This window comes from Ornithorhynchus anatinus, chromosome X1 (assembly GCF_004115215.2).
Source record: "Ornithorhynchus anatinus isolate Pmale09 chromosome X1, mOrnAna1.pri.v4, whole genome shotgun sequence".
Lineage (NCBI taxonomy): Eukaryota > Metazoa > Chordata > Mammalia > Monotremata > Ornithorhynchidae > Ornithorhynchus > Ornithorhynchus anatinus.
Window position 1 is genome coordinate 84,126,731 of NC_041749.1, and position 19,372 is coordinate 84,146,102.

At 47.1% G+C, this 19,372-nt stretch overlaps 2 protein-coding genes across 7 annotated transcripts in view; both read right to left on the reverse strand.

Annotated features, from left to right (window-relative positions):
- RBM6 (RNA binding motif protein 6) overlaps window positions 1-19,372 on the reverse strand; it is a 113,050-nt gene that overhangs the window by 61,110 nt on the left and 32,568 nt on the right. The gene's annotated exons all lie outside the window — the stretch shown is intronic.
- Window positions 3,152-6,736, reverse strand: LOC103164789. Its single transcript, XM_007655702.3, has 2 exons — window positions 6,502-6,736; window positions 3,152-4,528 (listed from the first exon to the last, which is right to left on the reverse strand). The coding sequence occupies exons 1-2, from the start codon at window positions 6,572-6,574 to the stop codon at window positions 3,942-3,944; spliced, it is 660 nt and encodes a 219-aa protein (XP_007653892.1). The 5' UTR covers window positions 6,575-6,736; the 3' UTR covers window positions 3,152-3,941.

Here is a 19,372-nt window from a genome sequence, read left to right on the forward strand (position 1 = left end):
AATGGAAGAAGCAATTTATGAAAAGAAGATTTTTTTAAAATGGTACTTGTCATGCCCTGCGGGCCAAGTACTGTGAAAAGCACTGGGGTGTAGATACAAGATAAGCTGGACACCGTCCCTGTCCCACATGGGGCTCACAGTCCCAATAGGAGGAGGTAGAATTTAATCCTCATTTTACAGATAACTGAGGCACAGGGAAGTGACTTGCCCAAGGTGGAGCCAGGATTAGAACCCAGGTCCTCTGACTCCCAAGCCCAGGCTCTTTCCACTAGGTCACGCTGCTCTCATGACATTTTTAAAGCCAGACTCAAGTTTGAGGCCCTCCACATACCATTTGGTCTCTCCTCAGAAGAAATTCAAGTGGGATATGTGGGTCTGGGGGCTAGTTAAGTATTATAAGGGGCCCTAAATAAAGTAGTCCCAACGGCCTCCATGTAGAGCCAACACATACACACACATAAACGCATACACACAAACACACACACACACACACTTGACAAATGACAACAGCAACCAATCACCTCTTGGATATTTTTAAGTGCCTTATCATATCCATGACTAACACAGCTTTTACCCTTCAGAAATACTTCACGGACAAATTTATGAGAAAGACATACACAAAGGGACTCCACATACGCTGACTCGGTAAAGCCCCAGTCGATCAGTGGTATTTATTGAGTGTGTACCGAGTGCAAAGCTCTGTACTTAAAATGCTCGGGACAATAAAACAGAAATGAGTTCCCTGCCCACAGAGAGCATGTAATCTACTGCCGAAGAGCTTTTACTCAAAAGATTAAGGCAAAAGTCCAGATCAATCAACTGTATTTATTAAGCACTTACTATGTGCAGAGTACTGTACTAAGCGCTTGGGAGAGCACACCACAACAGAATTAGCAGAAACGTTCCCTGCCCATATTGAGCTTACAGACTGGAAGCTAATTTCCTACTACGACACCTGCAGACCTCAGGGAAGCCTAGGGCTCCAGTAGAAGATACAGCAGCAGACCGTTTCTTTTATGAAGAATCTCATTTATGATGGGAAATGATCACAAGGACATCCGGACTAGCTTCCGAAAACTTGACCAGACTATTTGATCAGTATCAAGACGAATCTTTTAAAAATCGGAACCCCGCATTATGGATATGAAATTGTCAATTTTGCACTTAAGACTTTAAAAGCTCCCAAATCAGTCGTTTTTATCCAGAAATGACTGCCAAGCCATTCAGCAAGGAAACCTGGGGAAACTGGGTAGGGAGCTGGCAGAATCCTTGAGAGCGCCTTGGCCACAGCCCACTGCTTCTAGGTCCACAAGGCCTATCTGCCACCCTATACACCTGGACCACCATCCCAACATGCTTGAGCAAATGGCAAATGGCATTTTCCAACTGTGCCTTCCTACCTGAGCAGTGAGTGGCGGACTAGAACAGCAATGCAAGACAGTTGTGTGATCTCTTAGAGCTCTACCAAATCCAGAGCCTTCAGACCTGACCTAGACCACTGAATGGCACAACGGATCTTTGGGACTCTTCCAAACAAAAGTGTAATGAAGAGAGCTAGGGGAAGCTCCTGCCAAGTGGGGCGGCTGTGGCATCAATCAATCAGTGGTATTTATGGAGCACTGGTGGATATCGTACTAAGCGCTCGGAAGAGTATAATACAGCGGAGTCGGTAGACATGGTCCCTGCACACAAGGAGCTTACAGCCTAGAGGGGGAGACGGACATTAAAATGATATGGACAAAATTGGTGTGGGGCTGAGGGCACAATGGATATCGACTGCTCACGGGGTAAAGATCCGAGTTGAGAGGGAGTAGGAGACGAGGGCTTAGTCGGGAAGGGTCTCTTGGAGATGGGATTTTAGTAAGGGTTTGAAGGTAGGGAGAGTGGCGGTCTTGTTGTGCATGTAGGGAATCGCAAATCTGGAAGTCTTTTTCTGTTCGCTAGGATTTCACGGCTCAGAGGCCCACCGGGGAAAACTACCCAGAACCAGGCACCCACCTGTAGGCTGGTTAGATTCACAGTTCTGGGTCTAAGCCTGGGCCCCGGAATCCGGGTGGGGCTCCAAGTGCTCTATCCACCAAGACCATACAGCGCAAACCTCAAATAAGTAGATTCAAGAGCTACTATGTCTACCCAGACCATTTCAGAGAAACCTTTGGATCACAATGAGTATTATTTCAGAGGACCTACTGAAGAAGTAAATCCACCTGGGTACAATGCTTGCATAATCCTTTTCTACTGCTATAAACACCTGTCAACATTAAATTGTTTCATTCGGATCCGCTTTCTTGAAGCTCAGGTATCAAGAAACAGGAAGTATAACTCAATCATTTGCTATTCTCCCCCAGTAAGTGCTATTGATTGCAAGGTCAGATCTGTTTGGTTTTTAACCTTGGTTTTTGTTTTTTTCCTCCCCCTACATAGAGGAAAAAAAAAACTGCTTATGTGGACTAGGAACTTGCTGATAGCCTCAGGTACACCTAAGGATCTGGATTGACTGCATCCACTTTGGCTGCCTGAGGATTCTCTTTCAATGCATCCTTTTATTTTTTAACCTCACGCTTTTAGCCACACGGTTAAGTTGTTACAGATCAAGAATTCTAGATATTGCATGAGTACTTCTAATAAGACCAGTGGTTAAAAACAAGCAATAGACAACCAATGAGCCCAATTTTTCCAGTGCTTAAAATGATTCCCTGCTGGTAAGTTAGGCACTTTGGGAGGAGGAATATTAACTCTTTCAGGCCACTGGGGAGCATAGAGTGCATTACTGTAGTATATAGAAGCAATGCTCTAAATGGCCCCCTAGTCACCTAAGTTAATGCTCCTCCCAAAGTGCTTAACTAGCTAAGGAGTAACTCGAGCCATACACGCAACATGATACACAGCCTGAGGTGTCGAGCGAACGCCACGGTGCTCCACCATCCTTCATCCGCTACAGGGCTTAAAAGCATTTCTGCCTGCAGTGGGTCATTTGTGGGTTCAGGGGAGCACACAGTCAGGTCACACCAACCACAGATGAACACACTGCTCGGACACCTCCCAAAACTACAAACAGTGAACCCAAGTGCCAATGGGGTGGGGTGGGGGGAGGGGGGAGCCTCTCTGGCAGGTGGCCCCAAAAGAGATAGAAGGCACAAAACAATGAATCTCAATGTTCTGAGGTTACAGGTTGTAGCTTTATTAATGACAAAAATATTACGACAACATCATATGTACATAGCATACTAGACTGAACTGGGACTAAGGGCCATCGATAAAAGAACTTCACCAGGAAGGCAAGGTTGCAGATCAAGATAATCTTAACATCTGTGCAGACAGGGCCTGTGAGCGTTCACAGTACACAGAAACGCAAATGCTGCTAAAAATTCAATCTTCATGTGAAGTGATCGACCAACTCACGATTACGTGACGCTCATAGTAAATCATGTTGAAAACTCATTTCATCACATAAATAAGAAGCAGGGAAGCAGACAAAAATAGTCACTGTTTTACATTCTTAGTGAGAGGGGAGGGACTGTGGGGGAAAGGGTGAGCACAGCTCAGGGGACAGATGCAGTCAGGAGGGGATAAATTCCTGGTGGCCACCCTTTAAGGTTCTGGTCTGAATCATTCCATTTCCCCATATTAAAGCGGTGAATTAAGCTGCCCTCCAACACTTTCCAGGCTTATCACTGAGTTTCCTTCCCTGCCTTCCTTCCAAAGAGGAGGAGGCCAGCAGAGTAATTCCTCAAACCCTCGGGAGGCCGAAGACTCCTACTGCAGCCTACTGAAGAATCTGAAAGACTTGTCGGAAGCCAACGGACAGACTGTCCAGCAGGAAGGGCAGAAGAGGACCGGAGCCAAGGCTAAGAAGCCGGGGCCAATTTCAGCAAAAGAGGAAGGCGAAGAGGGCGGAGTTCAGCAAAGCAGTAGACTTGGCCCTGCCCATTTCCGGAAAGCTACAAGCAGGCTTCAATTGCCTCCCGCAGGTTGGCATTAAAAATGCTTGCCCCAATCTCGGACAAGTGAACCCCATCTTGGCTGAACAGCTCCGGGACAGAATGGACAATCTGGTCATGCCTTAAGACAGAAATGCCAGAGAGGCTGCAGAATTTAGAGAGCTCATTAACCACTGCCTTCCTGGTCTTATCAACTGCCTCAGGTTTCTGTGCCCCCAGCCACGTTCTTCTAGGCAACAGTGTCGACCACACAATCTTTGCCATGGGAAAGGCCCTACACAACGTTGTCAGGTCATTTTTCATGGTGATCGTTAATCCTAGCTCTGTCTGTTGGACTAAGTCATTTTCCCCAAGGTGTATGATTATCACATTTGGTGAAATTCCTTGCTGCACCATGGACTGAATGAGGGGCAGTAACTGGTCCCACAGCATCTCCCTTGTACCAAGCCAGGAGACGCGAGCTCTGCTGGAGGCTATTCCTAACTGGGTTCCATACGGTTGACACCACACTCTCTTCTCAGGCGAGACTACAGTGTGGCCGCACACCCAAACTTCAGGAGGATTAGACTGCTGGTGTTGAATCTCTCCTGAAATAAATAATAATAATAATAATAAAAAGGGTTAATAAGTATTCTGCCACTTACCACAAATCCCCGCCACCCACCCGAGAGGACTAGAGGTCTCCCTTATGTGAGGCCCATAGGAAAACATGGGCTTGACAACTGGAAGAGGACCCTGGGAGCGGCCCAGAGGTGGTACACAGCCTCCAAGGGATGGTAAATGGGGTGTATCATGAAACCCGACCCTCCAGATACAAGGAGATCTTATCTCAAAGGAGGCTGCAGAGATTCAATTCACCTCCCTGACTGGTGGGATGAAAGGGGGGGCGGTCTCTAACAGTATCTAAATCCCCTCTAAAACACAAACACACACACCACACACACACACACACACACACTCAGAGTTCCCTTTCAAATGCACAGGACTTTCTCAGCCACCCACACTAAAAATTACCGTCCCTGCCATCTCAACATATTCTATTTTAAAAACGAACAACTCTATTTAAAGACATTCATTCGAACAAAGTTACTTTAAGCGTTAAAATTAGAAAATTCAATTTGCTGTCGGAACATCATCGAACTGTACTCCCCAAATAGCTAATCTATCCATCCACTGCTCTGATGCGTGGTACAGCTACCTCCGCGGTTCCTCTCCTGGACCAGTTTACCTATGGATTCTACAAACCAGCTCACCAAGTTGGCAGTGCTTATTCCAAACAAACAAATGGCATGGGCTGTGACCCCAAAAATGATGGCCCTGGGGAGGACGGGGGTGTAATAGTATTCTTTAGGGTGCTGAAGCAATGCACTTCGAGGCCCACGTTGAGTGTGAGAACGAAATTGCACTCCTGCAGGCCTGTAGAGAACCACCCCAGAGCCAGCACGCAGGGAGCCTGGGGACAGCAGACGGTGATACAAAAATCCTTCCTCCCTGGCACCCATCATCAGTGATTTTTTGCTGACTGAACTATAGTGGTTCGGTGGAGGATGGTTTCCAAGATAATATGCTTCCAAAGGTCCCTATTTAGGAGCAGGAAAAGGGACTGAAATTGCCAGAGTGGAGTAGGGGTTCATCTTGAGGGGGGGTGGGGAGAGGGGTGTTGGTGAAGCTCACCCCCCTCACACACACACACCCCTCCAAATGAAAACAAGTTATGGATGCCTTGAGAGACAGGCTTCTAAGGAGGTTACTTGAATCTTACATTAAAGCCATTACAAAAGTTAGCAAACACTAAGCAAAGTTCCCGGCAAACACATGTGACCCAGCCACCCCAGTTAGGCACGTGTACCCTCCCAGGTCCTGCTTTCCTACTGTCTGACAAAAGTGATCCATCTAAAGCTCCCAGTATGCTTGAAGTGCCCTTAAGCTGTCCCTTCCATGTGGTCTCATCTTTGCATTTCACCACGTGGTCACTATACTTTAAAGAGGAGTAAAGACAAATGGTGTCTTTCATGTCATGGGAAGCAGAACGGCCCAGTGGAAAGAGCAAGATTCTGGGAATCAGAAGACCTGGGTTCTAATCCCCACTCTACCACTCACCTACAGGGTGACTTTGGGTAACTTACTTCACTTCTCTGTGCCTCAGTCTCCTCATCTCTATGGGGATTCAGTGCCCCTCGACTGTGAGCCCCGCTGTGGGTCAGGGACTATGCCTGGCCTGGTTACCTCGTATCTACCCCAGTGCTCAATACACTGCTTGGCATATAGTAAGCACTAACAAATACTAGTATTGTTATTATTATCTTTACCCAAAGCACTTGAAGACAACACTTTCTCCTCTCAATAGCCAACCCACTAATCTCTCATGAGGAAAGTAGTCATTTACAAAGAGGGGACCTCTCCTAGCTTGCATCCACACCCTTCAAAGCTCCCTCCCTTCCCCAACGAATACACCCTAAGTAGAAACCTTTTTAAATCTTCCTGGTGATCCCCATGGCCACTTTCACAAACCACCAAAATCCTCCCTCTACTGCCACTATCTCCACCCCGGGCTGCTCACCTGATCCCTCCAGCTCCGCTTCATGGAACTCCACTCTGGGTGTGCCGCTTGTCCACTCAGCCACGGCGTCCATCCTCCGCCTCCGCGAGGGCTGCCCAGCACTGGAAGAATGCCTCTTGGCTTCCCAGACACGCTTGCAGTTTAAGCTGGCACCACCTCTACCAGCAACCCTTCTTTGGGGCTCATCCCCTCTAAAAAGCTTCCTCAAATGTTGGCAACAATCCCAACGTGACTTCCGGTTGAAAGCAGCCCCTTCTCAAAATGTTCAAGGATTTTCAGGGCAATTTTGATGCTTCCTCATCAGCTACTCTTAGATTCACCTATTTTGCTCTAAAAATATTCAACCGTCACCTGCATTTAGTATGAACCAGCGGGCTGAGGCAGCAGCAAGTGAATTTTTCCCAGGAGTTTTAGGATGTATTTGTATACGATGATATACGCGGGATAAGTGGGCAAGTTTCGTCAACATCTGAATAGAGATCAGATAAAACCTTTAAATAAATGATCTATATGAATGATCAAGCGTAGATAAAATAGAAAATACTTCTGAAAGAACTGCAGTACGTGGCTAGGCTTTGTTTTTTTCAAAGGTAGAATGTGTTCATTTTCTCAAGCTGATTAGAAAAACTCAAACCATTTCCAATCATGTGTCGTATCAAAATTACAAAATGTGACTCCTTAAGAAGTGAGGCTCGATGTATTCAATCAGTAAGAGATGACTTTGCCATGACTGGGCCTACTGGGTGTTAGGAGCCCATTTCTCTCAGAGCCAAAATTTACTCCCACAGAGTAGGTTTAGTCACCAAAGAGCTAGGTTCAATATTGATTCTTAAGGAAATTTCCCTCCCAATCATCAAAGCACTGGGTAGAGAGACTGTGAGTTGTTTACTACAAAGACTCATAGGATCATTGCCTAAGAAAGAAGTACGTGATCGGCTCCCAGGTTGGAGACGGCACGCTGCATTCCCTAAGGAAGGGATGTTATTTCTTCATCTCACAGTAACCCTAGACAGGGCCCACCGCTCTGGTGAAGCTCAGCGTTAAAAGCAGCGAATGTGACAACGAATTTTCCAGAACTTCATCTCAATTTTAGTTTTGAATCTCTTTGTAGTAAAAGGCAATCCAGGAACCAGCAACATAGTCCTTAAATGATGAAGAGCAGCTTTTGCGTGAGCACTATTTTTCGGCAAATTTATATAGTATCCGTTGGTGCACCTTCAACTCTAAACCCACAGTCATCCTATTTAAATTTGCAAAGTTAGAAAAGCCCCTAGTAAAGAGTCAAATCTACAAATTCAGGAGTCTATCACCTATGGATGGCACCTATTTCATGGGGAAGTTGTCAGGATAAATGAGATACCACAGGTCAAGAACCTTGAGTGGACTGGAGAACTGCGTTCTTCAAGTTGAAGCGATCGCTAATACGTAAGGGCCCGAAATGATCTCAGCAGGGTGATTTAGTCCTGGAGTTTCCCTCGCTAAATAAAAGTGCAGGAGTACATAAAACAGGTATCGTGAGGATATGGCTTGGACTTCATCCTGGAGCCCTAGAGTCAAGTACGTTTTACCCATCCCTCTTGCTACTCAGGGATAACAGCTTTCTGTGATGAAGATGTTAGTATCTGGGAACAGTTAGAGTGGGAGAGAGAAAAAGAAGAGCGGGAAGGAGGGGGGAGAAGAAAGGAAGGTAAAAGTGCTCACCGGTGCTTCTCCTCCTTCGCCACTGCTGCTTTTCGGGTCATCGCTGGACCGAGTAGCTCCCTCCACCCGTCCACCTTTTGCCCCAGCCTGCTTGGTTTGCCCCGGTAGCCCGGGGTTGCTAGCAGGGTGGGAGCCAACGCTTTAGTGCTACTGCAGTGTTTTATCCCAGGGCCAGAGCAGAGGAGCCAAGCTGCTTACACAACAGTAACAGCCTCAGCCGACATATCCAGCTGAAAGACAGCACAGTCCCTCTCACTCCCCACCAAAAGGGCCGTTGTGTACCACAGGAGCCTCCTGAGAAGCAGCGTGGCTCAGTGGAAAGAGCCCGGGCTTGGGAGTCAGAGGTCAGGGGTTCACATCCCGGCTCCGCCGCTTGTCAGCTGTGTGGCTTTGGGCAAGTTAACTTCTCTGTGCCTCAGTTACCTCATCTGTAAAATGGGGATGAAGACCGTGAGCCCCATGTGGGCGAACCCAATGACCATGTATCCTCTCCAGCGCTTAGAACGGTGTTTTGCACATAGTAAGCGCTTAACAAATGCCACCGTTATTCTTATTGTTATTTTATGAGACTGCACAAACCACGGCTCTGCCACGCTGCTCCGCAACTAAGATCCACTGTCACCGTCTCCAGCCCAGGGATGGCACCTGGACCCAGGCGGCTCTGGAGTGTCCATCCACAACCGAACCCCTAGGCCACCTGGGAGGGCCAGGCAGAGGCAAGTCCGGTGGACGGCCCCGCCCCGAAGAGCATGGAAGAAGGAGGTGCTGCCCACGTCCAGTGCCCAGGCGATGACCTGAGAGACTACAAGGGGGGGCCTTTTTTTTCCTTCCCACTCGCGGGCAGAGAAAGGCTAGTCTGCCATTGTAGCTCCAACGGGCGGGGGCAGGCTCACTTTGGCCGCCCGCCCTCCTGCCCAAAACGCTTTTTGAGGAAAAACCCCCGCCGACCCCATGGTGTCGGCGCGTATGTCCTCATGTCACAGCTTCCCATCTACGTAGCTTCGGTAATCACATTTCTTGTACAAGTGCTCTTCTGATCACGCTTTGCTAAAACCAGATTATCAGCTCAACAACACTCTTTTTTGAAAGGCAAATCATTTTAATTATAAGGGGTTAGGTGGGACAAAGATGTAAATGAAAGTACAGTGGTAATTTGTATGTCGCCCCGGACCCTCTGTTTCCCCCCCAAGAATTGGGGCGGGGGTTACACACCCACCAAAATAAGGGAGAATCAGCATCGGTTCTTTTCTGGATGCTGTCTAAAATTCCTGTCGGTATTGTCCTTGGGTCTTGAGGCTCTTGCTGGCCATTTTGCCTGCGAGAATCAATGGACCATATGCTATGCCACAATTTTCTCTACTCTAGTTCCACCAACTTTTGCATATAAATTGCCTAAGCGACTAATCTTGAATTCAATTTGAGTGCAATGTACTGTTATTGGCAGGGTACTGCAGGCAAAATGCTTGGGAAAGTAAAGAAGCAAGACACATTCCCTGCCGGCTAGGAGCTTATAAAATGTAAAAAAGTTAAATGGTCACCAGATAAGTATTAGCCTGACCATTAACATACTTCATTGCAGTTAAAGTTTAAAACAGACTCCTAAAATAAATAAAAGAAGGGTGAAAGTCCTTTGGTCAATGTGTGTCAAGGGGTGGTTCTCCACTTCTCAGGAATCAGACCTCGGAGAGAAATTCTCTCAGAGAACACTCTCAAATTTTGAGCAGTCTGCTTCCCCTTCCTGAAAGGTTTGGCAAATCCTAAATATGCTACCAATCAACGATGAGTCGGGTTAAAAAAAAATGAGAATGCTTGACAGCTCAAGAACTTCACTATCTTAGTTTCCACATTAAATATTGACAATCAGGAACAGAGTCAACGAACTCTGGGGTGGCCTTTAGAGCCTATTCCCTTCCTGCACCCACCTAAAATCCAAATAAGGAAGTACTGAATTGTCAATAACAAATAAGCCAAGAGAATGAGTTTCAATCAACTCTCCTCCTTTCCCTACTAAGCTTTTGAATACTTCTGTCAGTCGCATTCTGACGGTTCTAACCGAAAGGAGAAAATTGCAGTACTGGATGCTGGCACCAGTAGATTGCGTGAAGTTCTTGTGGGTTATCAGATTTTTCGTAAATATACGTCTGGGGTAGACTGTGAATTTGTTAAGGACTAAAAAGTTAACTGATATGATAGGTTCAAAATCTGGTCCTTTTAAAAATGATATTCACACACACCTATTTTGAATACAACCCAGCTATTCAACTTCGAGTATCCTCAAAACATCGATTACTATTTGGTCTACTAAAACCAACAGAGAAATAGCAAAAATGAACATTGGTCTCTCGACCGGTTCTATTCCTTTTGGGCCACCTGTGGCTGAAAGGGCTGAATTCATTCAATCATATTTATTGAGCACTTACTGTGCGCAGAGCACTGTACTAAGCGCTTGGGAGCTGAATAAGGCAGGTGGTGTTGTGATTACATAAAGAATGATATAAATGGGTATTTGAAATGCATATGAAACTATAAAGGTATAAATGACATCTTCAAATGCTGACAACTTAGGCTCAATGCACTAACCAAGCTACGGAAAGAATGAAAGGCATGGTTGTACAATGTTTGTTCATGAAATATAAATTCAAAGATCACTCTTGGATCGATTTACCTCTTCTTTGAAGCTTTAGTGAGAAATTCAACATCACTGCATAGAGAACCCTTACATATACAATCCCTAAAGCTAAGCATGAAGGACCCAAATGGCAGAATAATAATCCCATTCATGATGCTGCCTGCAAAAATGTTTAACCAAGGTGTTGCCCCATATTCTCATTCCTAAAAGCAGGGGCTGTTTGAGTTTTCAAAGGCAAGTATCTATTCAATTTTGAGATTCCAACCCCATGACCCAAATGTTTGAAGAGCTGAAACCCATCCAAACCAACCTACACTTTACTTACATTTGAAACTCATCCCACCCATCAGTAATTTTTAGCCCTTCAAAAATTTATTTCAAGAAAACACCATTTAAAATCAACAGAAGGAGTCCTCCAACTCTCAACCTGGCAATTTTGTCAAAAGACAACAGAGGCCCATTGTGGGTATTTACATCAAAGGAACCATTCATTCATTTAAACCCCAATGTATGGACATGTGTAGTGCTTAGTACAGTGCCTGGCACATAGTAAGTGCTTAACAAATGCCATAATTACTATTGAATTTTGGTTTGCTCACTGCTCCTTGGTTAGTGAATGGGTTTTCTACCGCATATTTGCATCAAGTATATTATTCTTCACTCTGTAGTGAGGAATAAATTAGTTTTCCCACTGCTTCCCTTAGTTCGTAAGTCACTTTTTGCTGCCTTTTTTTTGCCAAAGGATGCTCCCTGCAGTCGAGTCTGCAAAACAGGAAAATTGCTCAGCGATCAGAACCAGCTTTACTTCCTTCCCCAGAGTCAACTGCCCAACTCGGGTTTACCAAAAAGAAAACACTACAAATAAGTTCTGCTATGCAGAGCTAAGAGAAAAGTTACGGATGAATGTGCAGAGCCCAGGGATAATCTTCCAAAACTTTATCTTCCCCAAATCTCTTGGCTGTGGAGTAGCCTCAGCTAATTGGTCCAAATTTGAACTGTTGAGTTTATCTGGGAAAGAAATCATCTTTAAATCAATAAACTGACTTACCCATCAATCGATCTTGCCCTCCCGTGAAGGGCAGCAGAGTCCCACTCTGTGTTTCAATACCTCCACATGAAGTTGACTGTTTAAAGGTCTGGGCCTTGCAAACTTGGCCATCACAGGCATGAAGCTCAGGTCTTTTGAGATTATTTCTACATCAAGCACAGAACCAAGGATGATCACCAACCTAAACCAACCTAACTACCAAATCTGATCGAAGGTAAGAGAACGGATGGTGATCCATTACAACTCTGTTTTTGGAGAACAGGATGTGGTCTGGCGGATAGAGCACGGGCCTGGGAGTCAGAAGGATCTAGATTCTAACCCCCCACTTCACCACTTGACTGCTGTGTGACCCTGGGCAAGTCATTTAACTTCTCTGTGCCTCAGTTACACCTCTGAAAAACGGGGATTGAGGCCGTGAATCCCATGTGGGACATGGACTATGTCCAACCTAATTAGCATGATTTTCTCCCAGCACTTAGTACAGTACCTGGCACATAGTAAGCACCTAACAAACACCACCCCCCCCCCCAAAAGAACTGAAAACAATTTCCTTCATCCCCAAATGCACAGATTGTAATGAAACTTCAAGGCTCCAAGAATGTCTGGAAAATAACAACTCTGAAAGAAAAATGGCATACCAAACCCCCCACCCCCACCCCAGCACATTTGATGAGCGCTCTGGGTGACTCAATACATTAGCTTTTCATCCTCCCGTCATGTTAGCGAGGAAGGGTTACTTACCGCAACCTGAGTTCTCCGAAGGTTTGCAGACACTCGGGTAGCCATCCCCAGACACTCTCTGGACTTGTTCTCGTAAAGCTTGAGGGACCGCCTCCCTGGAAAGCGGGCAGTGTGGCCAGAAAAGGTTCAGGCACTGCCCCTCCCATGCATATTCCCACGGAGGTCGGCCCCTCTTCCGGTTTCCAGACAAGACCAGAGCCCTCCGGAAGAGAGCGCAAAGAGAAATCGGCACCACCCTCAAAGGCAGGGAGGGCAAACCGACGTGTCACCTGACGTGCCCCATGCTTTCCTTTAGGGAGCTCAGGTTAGGGTAAGTAAGCTTCAGGTTTCTACAGGCACAAGTCACACCAGAAGATCGCTCTGGTGGATTCCACAGCTGGCCAGAAGACAGTGGGACTGAAGCTACTGTGACAGGTACCGCAAGATGAATCTACCAAAACAGGCCTCTTTCCTAGAGGCAGTATAGAGACAATAACAGCAGAAGGATGTAAATGGAGGAGACCACGGAGAGTCAGGAGGCTCAGGCTCTAATCCCAGCTCGGCCACTGACCCACGGTGTTAAATTCAGGCAGGTCACTTAACTGCTCCGTTCCTCAGTTTTCCCAGCTGCAAAATGGAGATATGATCCCGGCTCTCTCTATCTCTAGATCGTAAGTCCCACGAGAGACAGGGACTACGTCTGGGCTGATGATCTTGTTTCTATCCCGGGACTTAACACAGTGCTTGGCCCACAGAACACACTAAATAAGCACCATAATAACCACGTGACTGTGGCGTCTGCCCGACCCCGAGGGAAGGGACCGAGACGGCTGAGGCAGGTAAAGTCCTGCTCACTCAGTACACAAACTGCTGCAGTCAAACCACTGCACGAACATCTGGTTCGAGATGGCCCACTTCAAAAAGTTGGAGTCCCAGGAAGCAAAGAGCCACTTAGTGACTCCGAAAGTCTTGAAGCAATCAAGATGGGAAAAAGACCAATATCATGGGTATGAAAAGTGGCTTCCCTTAGGGATTTAAGATTCCAAAAGAAGGGAGGCAAAATTATGCCCCGGTCGACGTAACCGTTGGAGGCCACTTGGGGAAGAAAGTACGGGTATTGTTAAACCCCTGAAGACCCTGGTAAGGAAGGGAATCAATCACCACCACCAGAAACGGCGTCTTCCAGGTGAGGAATCTGAGGTGACCCCCCATGTAGGACTCCAACAGCATTATTGTCCCCAGGTGGAGGAGGGGTTGTGATGGACACACTAAGCTTAAGCAAGCCCTTCACGTCCACTCACCCACCCACCTCCACATAAGAGGCCATCAGGTGCAACCCGTTAGAGCCGCCCCACCCCTTGAGATCTGCCTGGCCCAAGTGAGAAAAGGATTGCGGGATGGGCAGGCCAGGGCACTCGAACATGCCAATGTTCCTAGGACAGCCCCAAACAGAGAGAGATATCCACATTCCCGAATAGGTAAGCCTGATGATATGCTTCCCAGCTGCCCACGAGATCCTGGACACATGATCTGGCACATCCAGTCTATCTGGATTGTAAACTCTGTGGGCAGGGATCACGCCACCAACTCTACTGGATTCTCCCAAGTGCTTAGAATAGTGTTCTGCACTCAACAACCACCGATTGACTGTCTGTTCAGGAGCCAGGCCGCTAGCAACAGCGTCTACCGGCTCAGATGTTGTATTCAGCCCCCAACCAGGGTAAGCTGAAGCTAACCGCATCCAGGAGAACTGGTATGCTAAGTGATCAAGGGGACCGTTCTCACTTGGCCCAAAAGGGTCCACACCAGGGGAAGAGGGGTAGCCACAGCATCTGTTGCTGTTGCCCCTTTCGGAGTTCTGGAGCAAGTCTGTGGATCTTTGTTGAGACAAGAAAGCCAACTTCCGGCATTCCCCAGTCTTTGAATGGCCTTCGAGCAACTTGCGGATCTAGGGATCATTCATGGGGATCCAAGGCTTCTCCACTCGCTCCATCCAACAGCCTGGCAAACAAGTGGCAGAAAGTCACGTGCTTTTGGCCATTGCCCTGTTCTACACTGGTAGGGGGGTCCCAAGCACAGGGCTCTGAAGGAACTGCCCTCTTCTTGGTTTACATACAACCCTGTGACTTGATTACCTGCTTGAACCAGGATGAGCATGTTCTCTACTGCTGACAGCCTTCAGAACCACTTTTATCTCGAGGACACTGAAGTGCTCTGTCTCTTTGTTCCCAGTTTCCTCAGGGCCCACACGTGGGCTCCCCAAGCTTTCCGTGACATACCACCTGATAAGGTGGAGGGAGGATGTGGACGACAGGATGGCTTTGGTGAATTTTTTTCTTCAGGACCAGCACAACAAAGTGCCAAGAGGACTGAATTACCCTGGCCTGGAGGGATGGGGGCAAAAATGCCCGCCTCCATTGCAGACCGAGGGCTAGCTGTAAAGGTCATGTTCAGAGGTTTGTTAAGAGAAGGCAGTGAGTTGGGACTGCCAGGAGGGACAAGAATCCCTCTTGTGAACACTCAGCTCCATACCTAAAAGCCCCACAGGTCCAGTAAAACGTTTCAGTCCTGCTTTCACAAGGGGTGCTGTCAATGTCCGGGTGCCCAGACCTTGATTAGGAACTGGCCTAGACTCTGGGAGCTGGAATTTGAAGCTCCGGTTGAAGCATTGCCAAGGTACCCTCCAGGTCCCACGAAGTGGACAATGTGGAGGCACTCTGGGTGGATCAATCAACCAGGAAAAGGAAAGGATGGAGCCCCTGCCGTCCGAGCCAAGCTCCAGGAGCTTCTAGTCCTTTCACAACATTCACGAGCCCAGAAGAAAGGGAACAAATTGGAAACGGTAGCAAACCAGTCCGGGAATGGAAGGATCTTTGGTGTATAGGGTGGAAAACAACCACCCCCCCTCAACCCCACCCCACGTCGAGGGCACAAAGTCTCCTGGGATAATGGGAAGGAGGCGGGGGAACTCTCAGAGATACCAACTTGAACTTTTCTTTCTCCATTTGCAACTTCTGCCCCCTGAAGTTCAAACAGGGCCACTATTTCTTGGGTATAAGGAAGAAATGGGAATAAAACTCCTGTCCCCCCTCTGAGGGTAGTATAGATTCTACTGTCCATTTTCTGTCTTTTTTTTTTTTTTTAACTAGACTCTGGGCATCTAAGAGAGCTGCCAAGGGGTCACGCAAAGGAGGCAGTCTCACTGTAGACGTGGAAGTAGGGGCTACCGTGAATCTCAAGTATCCAAGAAAGTAATGCTCAGGGTCCAGGAGCTGTGGGGTAATACTTGGCCATTGAGAACAAAAACTGGTTGGGTAGCACTCCCCACACCACACCACACTTTCCCCCCTTTCCCCCAAATAGGATGTTCTTGGCCAGGGAGCTGGTTGCTAAAACACGATTTGAGATCCTGTTGGTCCTGACTAGCCTGCAGCCCGTGCATCCATTCAGCTGGATCAGTGGTGCACTTGCCTACCCGGCTCCGCCGCTTGTCAGCTGTGTGACTGTGGGCAAGCCACCTAATTTCTCTGTGCCTCAGTTACTTCATCTGTAAAATGGGGATTAAGACTGTGAACCTCATGTGGGACAACCTGATTACCCTGTATCTTCCCCAGAGCTTAGAACAGTGCTCTGCACATAGTAAGCGCTTAATAAATGCCAACATTATTGTTATTATTACTTGTTCTGTAAATGTCTGTCTTCCCCTTTCTACTGTGAGCTCCTTGTGGGCAACGAAAGCCATCTACCAACTCTATTGTGTTGTACTCTCCTAAACGTTTAGTACACTGTCTTGCACGTAGTGGGTGCTCAGTAAATACCACTGAGTGAATGACTGATTGATTCATTAGAAATGATGCTATGTGGGTGAGTCCTGCAATTAGACACTGTACCCACTTGAACCCCTCAACGAAGATCTCTGGGGAGAGAAAAGAGGGGTAAAGCTAACCACACATGCGTCTCCATACTGCTAATTCTGGAAGAGGTTCTGATAGATAACCAACCCAAAAATGTCTTGTTAAGACCACCCCACTCTGGCTATGTCATACCAGGAAAAGGAGTTAGCCAACCAAGGAACCGACCACGATAGTCACTGCACTGTCGGTCTAAACTAACACTAGGAGGCATCGGCCGGATTTTAGCCGCCACGACTCACAGCTTGCACGTCCCCCTCTGGTGTAATGGACGGACGTCCTCTGGGGGCATTAAGCGTTCTCTGCTGGTCCTCTATCAATCGGGCCACGTAGCTGGCCACTCTGGCTGCAGGAGTCGGCGTGACAAACGCTCTACCGGCTCCGGGGCCAGAGGGCCGAGAAGACATGGGGTCCAGGGAGCTAAATTCCACAGGAGCCTCTTTGGGTCAACTGGCTCTGCCCAGGGTGGAAACAAACCCCTGGCCAATGGAGTTAAGGAACCTTGGGGTAAAGGGTGCCGTCTGTCTGTGTTGGAAGATGGGTTGGCTGGCCACCAGTGTCCCGGGGGCCCATCAGGCTGCTGCTTCCCTAGGAAACAGTGACGGGGATTACTGGGCGCCAAGCAGGAACAGGCAGGCTCCAGAGTCAGGACAGAGGAAGGCCCTCCTCTGGGCCCTCCGGCAACAGTTTAACTACTCCTGCCTGCTCCATTATCAGGGTAAAGTTCAGAGTTGGACGCTTCCAACGGGGTTTCAGTTTCCTAAGCTGCAAAATGGGGACAAAATACTTGCTCTCCCTCTCCTCTAGACTATGAGCCCCCAATGTGGGACAGGGACTGCATCTGGTCTCATTAACTTGTACCTACCCCAGCACTTAGAGCAGTGTTTGGCACATTGTAAGTGCTTGTACTGTACTATCCCAAGCATTTAGTGTAGTGCTCTGCACACAGTAGGCATTCAAATAGCACTAATTAACAAATACCAATATTATTATTGTCATCGTTAGTATTACTATTGAGAAAAACAAAAAGAAGTAAACCTAAATCTATGACTTTTTTCTTTCATTTTCATGAACAATGGAAAAAATGCTCTGGGAAGTCAGGGTGGGGGGTAGGGGACACCAAATGCTAGCTCTTCCCTCTTCCCCAGTGGAAGGACAGTCTATGGCAGTCAGCAGAAGGGAAAAAGAAAATGAGACTACAATAAATAACCTTTTCAACTCCTCCTAAAGTTATGTCCTTTTGAATTCATGAGGGAAGCTGACCACAATTGATGCTGAAGACTCAAGTTATCGACCTACGCTGCATGGGCTGAGCTGTTTCGTGGCCAAAAAAGGAGGGGTAGAGGGATGATAGCAGGGAGAGAGTCCTGAGAACCCTGACCCGGAGGGGAGACGGGAAATTAGAGGATAAGGAGCCGACCTTTCTATGAACATAGGAGGGACCTGCTTACTATCCAAGGAGGGAGCCCCTCCCCTCAGGTTTTAGGAAGAGACTACCAGAGTGATCATCTGGCATGTCCCTTAACCAACTTTAGAAAAGTAAACAGAAGGCTAGATACAAGAATCAGGATATAAGAAACAAAGCAGAAACAAGGAATCAGGAGGTAAGAAACAGAAAAAACTCAGCCTAATTAAATTCCACACACATAGCGGGAACCGATAAATGTCGGTTTTGATGCCATAACCCGAAGAAATCAAACCTCGATTTCCACCATGACAAGCGAACACGTGATACTCTCGAGCTTGGATTTGTACCCTTCATTCATCCCACCCTCAGCCCCACAACACTCATATACGTATCTGTAAAATACGTATGTCTGCCCGCCCTCCTTAAACTGTAAGCTCCTTATGAGCAAGGTACACATCTACCAAATCTGTTATAGTCTCCCAAACACTTAGTACAGTGCTCTGCACAGTAAGCACTCAATAAATGTAATTGATCGTTGAGAAGTATACAGGGAAGCCCCTTCAGCCAAGTGGGAAGAGCACGGTCCTCAGAGTCGAAGGACCTGGATTCTAATCCCAGCTCTGCCATTTGCCTACTCTGTGACCTCAAGCAAATCATTGCGCTTCCCTGGACCTCAACTATAAAATGAGGATTCAAAACCTGATCTCCCTCCTACTTAGATTGTGAGCCCCATAATAATAATTTAAGTGCTTAAAAGTTTGTTGTGTAATAAAGCTCTGTTGTATTGTAATCTCTCCCAAACACTTAGTATAGTGCTCTGCACACAGTAAGTGCTCAACAGATACTATTGATATGTGCCAAGCACTGTATGATGTGCTGGGATAGATACAAGATAATCAGGTCTCACATGGGGCTCACAGTCTAAGTAGGAGGGGGGAAAGGTATTGAATCTCCAATCTGGGGAAGAGGGAATTGAGACACAGAGAAATTAAGTGATTTGCCCAAGATCACAATGCAGGTAAGTAGCACGGGCCAGGATTAGAACCCATGTCCTGATTCTTAGGCCTGGGCTCTTTTCCCTAGGCCACACCACTGCTCATAAGGGACAGGGTCTGTGTCTGACCTCATTATCTTTTATTCCTCCCAGAGTTTAATACAGTGTTAGGCACAAAGTGCTTACCACATACCATAACGATAATAATAATAATTACTATCATTCTCATTATCCTTGCACTATAAATTGCACTGGTAAAAATCTGAGGTTACCAGCCGCCAGGGATGATGATGATGGTATTTATTAAGCGCTTACTATGTGCCCAGCACTGTTCTAAGCGCTGCACTGACAAAACTCTGACACTGCTTTTAGGTTGTTGGGTCATCTTAGAATTGAAAGCACCGTCAACTCTCTCCCTTAAGGAAAGATTTTATACCTGACAGCTGACTTAAAGAAAAAA

Excerpts from the sequence above, each read along its gene's own strand:
- LOC103164789 (XM_007655702.3), bottom strand. The coding sequence starts at position 6,574 with ATGGACGCCGTGGCTGAGTGGACAAGCGGCACACCCAGAGTGGAGTTC. Across the intron at positions 4,529-6,501 it reads AGCGGAGCTGGAGGGATCAG|GAGAGATTCAACACCAGCAG; the intron begins GTGAGCAGCCCG and ends TATTTATTTCAG.